Genomic DNA, 9209 nt, shown 5'->3' with positions numbered 1-9209 from the left:
TTTTTTTTTTTTTTCAGTTGAATTATACTTAAAGTTCAGGGTAATCAACTGTTAAAAACATACTGTTAAAAAAAAAATTCTCCAATAAATGGATGTTTTCAAAGTCAATGAATAATCGCAATTACAATTATTGACCCAAATAATCGAGATTATGATTTTTGCCATAATCGAGCAGCGCTATTTTATACACATTTCTTTCTGATCCAGCCCTAAATGTATGTTTCCTTGTCTCTCTTAACCGCCATTTAAAATGTACTTCTCACAGTCTCACAGTCCCGGATATTGTGATGTCTAATGTTCACAGACAAACTAGGTTAACATCAATACAATCCACATGACTAAACATGAATTGTTTCAGCAGGGCGACATGTTTGTTTAGTCGTGTATACACTTCTGTCTCCACCCTGGTTTGTCCTTAGGCTCAACAATGTCCTTTATATTGAAGCAGAAACACAGTCCTCACTTTCTGTTTAAAAGTGTTTGAACATTAGACTTCTGTAAGTTTAGACAAAAGCAGCTAATGAAGCAACGTGTCTGTTATGAGAGTGACACAAGAACTGAACACATTACACAACACTGTTAGCTCTCATTATAATGGATGTTAACTCAGACCAGAGTATTAAACATCGTTTTCTCACAGGGATATGTTGGGCAGTCTTTTTCTGTATTGTTTGAAATGTGGATGCATTTAAATACACAATCATTTGTGTAGCTTAATGGGTCAAATACCTTGAATTCGGAGGTAATTGGGATGATAAAATGTTCCTACTTCTTAAGCTAAACAAACTAGGGCTGTTTTTCTGAGACTTCTTATAGAAACACATCGATGTGACAGGACAGCAACACAAACATATGATGATATTTTAGATTAGAATGCATTGCTGTAGATGAAAGTACCCAACAGCATATTCAGAAGTTTAAATTGTTACAACAATAAACATCTATAGCAGTGAAATGCAACATATACTTCAATGCTGCAGTAATATTAATCCAAAAACATAATATATCATGGTTCGACACTGACAGAAAACATTTGAATTTGTATACTTTAAGCACATTTCCCTGGTGATACACTTTTACTTAAGTAAGGCTTTGAAGGCAGATGTTATACTATTCAGTTTGGTATTAGTACTTGAACAAGAGGATCTGCACCTCCATCATTCTGCAGCTACTTCATTACTTTCTACGTTAAAAATACAGTATATTTTGTATCTATAAGTTCTATCTCTTTGCTCGAACTATTTCCCTCTCTGGGACTCAAAAAGCTATTCTGATTCTGATAATAATCACACAGCTGCACCTGCTCTGCCTCCCATGGACAAGCAGGAGTAAATATGCTCTCAACCTTTGTTTAAATCACTGAATAAAGACCTGATGAAACTGTGAATCTGAATCTTAAGGACTTAAGGTTAAATAACAATAGCTTCACTATTATAATAACCTTTAAAAACGTAGTGAAATTGAATTCCTGAGTCCATTCATGCCAGTTACATTCCCCCAACGGCTACATCTGTCAGTTAGCATAACACAAATAACGATATTATGCCATTTTATCTTCAGAAACATGACATATGATGTTAAACAACGTTATTATTGTCCTTAACTCACCTCCTGTTCATGGGTCTCACCCGGACAGCCACCCGAACAGATGCCATCTCTCATGTCCGTTAAATCTAGTTAGTTAGTTAGCCTCACAATGCAAAGCTTCGAGCTAATTAGCTAGCAGGCTAACCCACTAGCATGAACTTCAACGGGATAAAGGGGGCAAAAGTCGCAAAGATAACCGGCTGACTGCACAGGAAATGTAGAAATTACACAGATATTGGTGAGGAGAAGAGGGAAGCCACCGTGGACAGGTGTTATAGTTGTCCGGTGACACTGCTACACCGTCCCCGTGTGAACCGGCTCACATCCATGGTCACTGTTAGTTTAGCTTGTTAGCTTTCATATGACAAAAAGCAGCGGAGTAACGGGCAAGCATCAGCTGATGAAAACACAACATCTGTACGGAAGCCGGGAGAGGACAAAAACACAGCTGGAAAGAACATGAAAAACCCTTCAGAATTGAAGTGGAAGAAGTACTAAAATCTTGTATCTAAGTAAAAGTAGAAGTACCAGAGTGTAGGAATATTCTGTCTCAATTAAAAGTCCTGCATTAAAAGTGTTACTCAAGTAGAATTACATAAGTATGAGCATCAAAATATACTACCAAAGCAAAAGTAGTCATTGTGCAGATTGACCCATTTAAGAATAATCTATATAAATGTTTTCATTATAATTATTGGTGTACTCAATTATTGATGTACTCATATATCAAAGCTGGTAAAGTTGCAGCTAGTTTGAATTACTTTATCTACTGCTTGGAAAAATGTGAATTTAATCCAGATATAACTACAGTCTTGTTAAAGTGTTGATTATATTGTTTATCATTCATCTATATCTGCAAAGTAACTACACCTATGTAGTGGGGTAAAAACACAATATTTACCTCTAAATAGTAATGGAAAGTGGCAAAAATACCTACCTCAAAATTGTACTTAAGTACTCGAGTAATAGGCGTACTTAGTTTCTTAAAACCACTGGAAGCCCATTCTCAAAACAATTTGAAAACATAGCCTTTTGATAATAAAGATGTCAGAAGTTATTATAGTGATAAGCTTTCTTGAATAATTTATTGGTATCTCGAAAAAATTACAAATCTTTTTTTCAAGGTGACTGTTCCTATTTAAATAGGCAAACACTTTTTTGCTATCAATTAACACTGATTTCTTATATTCTTACTGAACTGTTTTTCATCAGCATATTTCTCGTCAAGATTCTATGGCAGGAAATTTTACATTTAGGATTTTTTGTATTTAACATATTTAGAACTTACAAAAGCTTGGTTAGGATATCATCAAGTTATCAACACAAGTGCAAAGAAAAAAGGATATTACAATGACATTCATTCACAATAAGACAAAAAACAAAAAAAATACATTTAAGAGGCATTAAGCTTACTTAAAAATAATAACCATTTGGAAATGTCATTGTAAATCTTTATCGACCGGTTACAAGATTGTATTTTTCTAAGGGACAGACAAAAGGACTTGAAATCATTTATGAGACAGGGAAAGGAGGGCTAGACTCCTCTCCATTTACTACAATGTATGGTATTTACCTTTATATATAAAGTCTATGGTATTTATTACCCACACATTTATGAATGAACATCATGTGAAACGTTGTAAATGCTGCCTGTAGTTCTCCTCCCGGCCTGAGGGGGCTCTACATGTTAAATCAGGTTAAAGCAGCGCTCTCTGTTATCGGCGCGAGCAGCAGCTTCCTGTTACATGTGAGCAGTGTGGTGAGGAGGTGAGTTTAATATGTATACATCTTTCCTTTATTCGTATCTGTTTCTACATTTTACCAGATCCCCTATCCAGTTAATACTTGTCTATGGTTTATGTTTGTATCGGTGATCACACTGGTCAGCTAGCTGAACACATAGCTAACTGCTGCTAGCCTTCCTTTAGTTATGAATGGATGTAGCTTGCGTTGAGCTAACGTATGCTAATATTAGCTTCAGCTACGCGGATGGCCTGATTTAAAACGTTAAAAACTCTTGAAAATGGAAATTAAACTATACCGTTGATAGTTGTGCATTATGGCTTCTGTCAGCAGCTCCTTATTTGTGATTTGTAGGATAACACATGTTTATTAAGACTTTCTGGACATGTTTTATATGTCATTAGCATTGGTGGTGACAGTTTCATTAAGTGTGTAGTATTCTGCAACTACAGATGATTTTGGTACAATCAGATGTTTAAGAGGACTGCCTTATGGTCGTATGGTTTTCACGATGTTAGGTTGTAGAAAATCATATTAAAAATTGATTTTAATTGTATGATGGTTTTGTTTTATACATGGAGAACAAGACACTGTACAACTGTTCAACCAGACTGACAATGTAAAGGACAGAAAAACACAAACATCCCTCTGAGCAACCCTTCAATAAGAACAGAAGAAATCAGCATAGAAACTGAGTGTGCAGATCTTACTATCCTAGACAAAAAAGACTAGATTATTTTATTTTTTGGACCACCTTGAGTTATCTCCTTGCCCCTTGCATCCTTATACTAGGTTGGGTTAAATGCAGAGTCTAAATTACACTATGTGGGTATACTGTATGTGTGAAGAAGTTGATCAGTTCCTCAAATCCATTTCCAATTGTACTGTTTTTGTATCTGTTAAAATAGTGTTAAATAAGGGAAGGAAGATTCCCCCCTTTCATCCGTAGTGTTTTTAGGCTTCAGATATGGATTTGCAGACTTTAACATCCTCTCCTGCTGTTTTGTCAGACACCACCATGGATATCCGACCAAACCACACGATTTACATCAACAATATAAATGATAAAGTCAAGAAAGAAGGTAAGTTACTGCTAATTCTCACTTTATGGCTTAAAATGTGAATTCATAATAACCTGTAAACAAAAATAAAACCAAACTCAAAGAAGTGCTTTGACACTTTGAACCTGAAGTTCCTTGTTACTTTTCGGTGTCATATATATACTTACAAAATCTATGATGAGTCGGATGAAAGTATCTACCATGTTATGCTGATGCAAAGAAGTCTAGACATTGTCACTAAAGCTTTATCTCTAGACTATGAAAACTAAACTCATGTAATCGTTGTGTTGTTGTAGTCACACATGAGCCTTTGTGTCAAACTCTGTCTCTTCTCCTCTTCCTCCTTTAGAGATGCAGCGGTCGCTCTACGCGCTCTTCTCTCAGTTCGGTCAGATCGTTGATATCGTGGCGATGAAGACCGCGAAGATGAGGGGTCAGGCCTTCGTCGTCTTCAAAGAGCTCGCCGCCGCCACCAACGCACTGAGGCAACTTCAGGGCTTCCCCTTCTACAACAAACCCATGGTAGGAATAATGATGCTGTGTTTGCCGTGTCCTCACACACATCGCCTGATGGCCAGTTTTCTCTCTCTTTAATACTCTGACTGCATTTAGTCATGTTTTCATATGTGATCAGACAACTTTATCATGGTTCTTGTGTACCTTAAAGGTCACCTATTATACAAAATCCAAAACATGTCTCCCCCCCCCCACTCTCTGTGTAAAGAGTCTCTGAAAGTTTCAGGAAAAAAGATTCTCTCTCTTTTTGTCCTGATCCATTTCTATAAAAACCTGTCTGAAAATGAGCTGATCAGATTTTGGCCACTTTATGATGTCATAACGATGTTTTGGCTTGTGTAACCATTAGCCAATCAGCAACCAAGGTAACACCCGCCCCAACCTATCACCTGAATCTCCTCCTAGAGCACCATTGAGTTCTTTGTAACCAAATCTCTCTCAGAGGGGTGTGGGGAGGGGCTCCTTATTTTCATCTAAAGTAACAGACAGAGAATCAGCACTTTGGAAACAGGGCTGAAACAGAGGGGATTATGGGTAATGCTGCAATGATCTGTTTGGTGTTTGGAGTCAAACACTTCAGAGACATGTTTTGTATATATCTGAGACCTGTAATATATTGATGATGAACAGTATAATAGGGGACCTTTAATGAAACATAACAAAGTTGAGTGCATGTTGCTACAACAGCTGCAAGAATGTATAAGATATCAGAACCCTTGACATGTTTCCCCGCTCTGAAAAGGCTCTGGGCTTTATTGACTGGATTTATTTTGTTTTCCAGAGGATACAGTACGCAAAGACAGACTCAGAGGTCATCGCCAAGGCGAGAGGCACGTTTGGCGACAAGGATAAAAAGAAGGACAAGAAGAAGAAGCCTCAGGAGCCACCAACCAGCATGCTAAAGAAACCGGCAGTAAGTCACGCTTTTATTTATTTTAAAGCGGGATTGAGTTTTGTTTTCAAATATTTCAAACTTAACAACGTAGCAGCAAGTCAGGAGTGACGGGAGAAGATCCTTTACCTCAGTTAAAGTACTAATAACACTAGAAGTAACATTTCTTAATTCAAAATGTTACTTGGGTAAAAAGTAGAGAAAAGTAATTCGACAACGTGGAGCACATTTTGGATACTTTGAGAATATCATGAGCGGCATCAGAAATTGATAGTGATCCTTTTAGAGATTAAATATCAAATCTATAACTCGTAAAATTCAGGGTTTTCTTGGGGGAAGAGTTGTGCAGTGTATTTACAAGCCGTAAAAAAATATGGAAAACTTTTGTTTTACCCGGCTTCATAACACAAAGCTATTTAAGGTCAGATACAAAAACTCCACCAGCCCTCCACCCACGAGACGCGCTGTTCCTCCGCAGCTGGGAACTGATGAAAGCTGGATCACCGAACTTCACACATTACAGTCACTTAGCAGGGAGATTGATGACTGTAATACAAAAAACAAGGGACATGAGAGACAACTGGAAGAAATGTTTCCAAAAAGCTGTTTGTTTCTCGTTATTTTTTCGTGTGCACGTCAGAGTGTTTGGGATCAGTCACCTCTCTGCAGAATAAATCAGGAGACGTTAGATAGCAGTATAAACACGAGAGAACAATAATCAGCACACACTCAGCAATTCCAGGAAATAGTTTGGAGGAGGAGGTGAACCTTTGCAGAAGACTTTGAACTGCTGCCCATCTGTAATAACTTTCTGATGAGAAGATCTGGCTACATTGTCTATCTTAAAATATGACTTCTTACCAACGTCACGTGGCTACATTATCTATCTTAAAATATGACTTCTTACCAACGTCACTGCTTTAGTTACCCTATGAGAAATGTGCTTCCAGTCGGTAGTTGTCAAACTTAATGATCAATTCAAAACAATCCCCTGTTTTTATGACTATTTTCTAACCCATGATGATGTTTCAGATGTTAAAAACCTGGAAAAGTCATGCAAATTCCAGGTCCTGGAAAAGTTATGGAAAACAATATTTTTCCCAAAGTTTTGTAAAAGTCATGGTAATTTAACTAAAGTTGCATGAAATATAATTTATATTTTATCTAATGGCCGAAATAGTGATACTATAATGATAATAAATACTGTATGGTATAGTAATGAAACGTAAAATGGCTTTTAACTGACGAGGTATTTTGCTGGTGAGAGATTTGAGTTGCTTTAGCGTGTAGAAGCTAGTAAGCCTATTTGATTTGTTTTAGACGGGCACGACATGTTTCAGACCTTATTTTCCTGTTCCATGTTAAAATAAACAATTTTCAGTGGTACCGCTGAGAAAGAGTTATTTTTTTGGACATGGAAAATTAGTTAAAGGTCATGGAGAAGTCATTGAAAAGAAAAACATTGGTGAAAAAGTGCATGAACCCTGTTTTTCAAGCTGATTGACTTATTTCCCAAAAACGTATGAGTGGTTCTTTTTGCATGACTCTTTGTGGAGAAACTCAGTTTTACAGATCCGTTGACTCGTAAGTGTTAGGTGGCTAATTTCTGTCGTTTCAGATTTTAGAGTATTATTCCTTGTTCTGAAAGTTATTCTTTATGTTATCTAAACATGTTATCTATCTAGATATTCTTATATGCACGCAAACCCAAAACTCTGACGCTAGTCTTCATGTGTTTGACTGTTGTTTGTTTCTTGTTTGCAGGGATCAACATCTCCTCCACACTCCGGTTCAGCACAGGTAAGCTGACAGGAACACAAGCTAATCGGCTTATTTGAGTTTGAACAAATAATCCAGGATCATGTTAGACTATTGTTGAAATAAAGCAGAGAAATGTTGGACTAGTTGACACTTTATAACTGAAAATGTAATTTGAGTTTTGTCGCCAATTGAGAAGTTATTACTGACGCTATTTTGACAACTTTTTCATCCATTTAAACAGTTTGAGCCTCGTATGATTTTGCAGTCTGTGCGCAAAGATTATTTTTTAAACGTGACATTTGCGTTATTTTTAAAGCTGCATATCATTTCTGAAGTGTCTTTTGTGAACTGTTATTGACTAAGGTTCGTTTTCGTCTCGGTGTAAACGGGGCCTGAGTCCCAAGTCGGTCCTAATCCACTATTCCATGACAGAAAAAGTGAATGTTATAAATGGAAATCTTCCCTATGTTTAGTTGATCTGTTCCGCACCCCGAACACACGATCTCTCTTGTGTTCTCAGGTGGCGGATAATCCTCCAAACTACATCCTGTTCCTCAACAACCTGCCTGAAGAGACCAACGAGATGATGCTCTCCATGCTGTTCAACCAGTGAGTTCACTGCCAGGCGTCTGGCTTTACAGAAAGAGTCTGTCTGTGTTTTAAGGTTACGGTTAGTTTATAAAGGCAACGTGCTTTAAATAGGCATTCACAAACATGGACATTTAAATGACCTAAACAGAAAAGAAGACAAATCATGAAAGAGATAGAAACAGTAAACATTGACATTGGATATTCCAGTTGTTGCTGCAAGAGGTGGAGAGGTATACTAATACTATGTTGTTGAATGACCTCTGGAAAAGCAAATACATTTTTTTTTTTTTTACTTCATCTTTACTCCACATCCTTGGAGCATAAAAAAAGTGGTGTCCATCGATTTAAAAATAATAAGCAATGACTCCTGACCAATCACAAGTTAACAACACTAGTATTTAGTTATATATTGGGGGGGAGATAAATCAAATAAACATGTGGTGTTGTAATAAAGACACGTATGACAAACTGGTAAGATAAATCAGAGGGTTTTATACTTTATTATTATTACATAATTTCTGAATTATTGGCATGAAGTCGGACAATTTTCCGACACAGCAGCGGTCACGGAGAGCCTCTGTGATTCCCCTCTCTATATAATGTGCTTTCCACAGAGTGTATTATCTCTGCTGCTATCATACTGAGAGCTCTCTCTGTTCTACAGTGGAGTCTGCCTTCTGTCACTCCTGTGCGACATCTTTTTCACCAAATGAGTACAGCTTTAATGTTTCATCGATTAGCTTTGACTGAGGCACTGATGGTTCTTACTGACATACATGTAGCCACTTTCTTTGCCTTTTTACTGCCATGCCATTCTCCTGGGGAAGAGTGACTGCCCTAATAAAACCTGAGAGCTGCTTCTGCGTGTTTGGTTTCTGACCCTGGGAGTGATGAGTAGGCCTGTCTCGTAACAGCAGCTTATCAGACATTTATTGTGTGTGTGCTGACGGTGTTTTTCTTCCTCTGCAGGTTTCCCGGTTTCAAAGAGGTGCGACTCGTCCCGGGGAAACACGACATCTCCTTCGTGGAGTTTGAGAGTGAAACTGCCAAGGCACACA

The 9209-nt window shown here is 37.5% G+C and overlaps 2 protein-coding genes across 2 annotated transcripts in view; one reads left to right on the top strand and one right to left on the bottom strand.

The window, feature by feature from the left end:
* Nucleotides 1–1972, bottom strand: part of LOC104965774 (kinesin-like protein KIF16B) — a gene marked incomplete at its 3' end in the record, with an annotated part of 3640 nt that extends 1668 nt beyond the window's left edge. Inside the window, exon 1 of the mRNA XM_010794788.1 lies at nt 1609–1972. Coding sequence (XP_010793090.1) covers nt 1609–1655 — 47 coding nt within the window. The remainder of the gene's footprint in view (nt 1–1608) is intronic.
* Nucleotides 1973–3273: 1301 nt separating this feature from the next.
* snrpb2 (small nuclear ribonucleoprotein polypeptide B2) overlaps nt 3274–9209 on the top strand; it is a 7905-nt gene continuing 1969 nt past the window's right edge. The window contains exons 1-7 of the mRNA XM_010794780.1: nt 3274–3354; nt 4341–4412; nt 4741–4913; nt 5689–5820; nt 7564–7599; nt 8081–8169; nt 9121–9202. Of these exons, the coding sequence (XP_010793082.1) occupies nt 4349–4412; nt 4741–4913; nt 5689–5820; nt 7564–7599; nt 8081–8169; nt 9121–9202 (576 nt within the window). The 5' untranslated portion in view covers nt 3274–3354; nt 4341–4348. The remainder of the gene's footprint in view (nt 3355–4340; nt 4413–4740; nt 4914–5688; nt 5821–7563; nt 7600–8080; nt 8170–9120; nt 9203–9209) is intronic.

Source organism: Notothenia coriiceps, unplaced genomic scaffold (genome assembly GCF_000735185.1).
Source record: "Notothenia coriiceps isolate Sejong01 unplaced genomic scaffold, NC01 NC01_scaffold00002120, whole genome shotgun sequence".
Lineage (NCBI taxonomy): Eukaryota > Metazoa > Chordata > Actinopteri > Perciformes > Nototheniidae > Notothenia > Notothenia coriiceps.
This window is presented reverse-complemented; position numbering and strand designations above follow the sequence as displayed.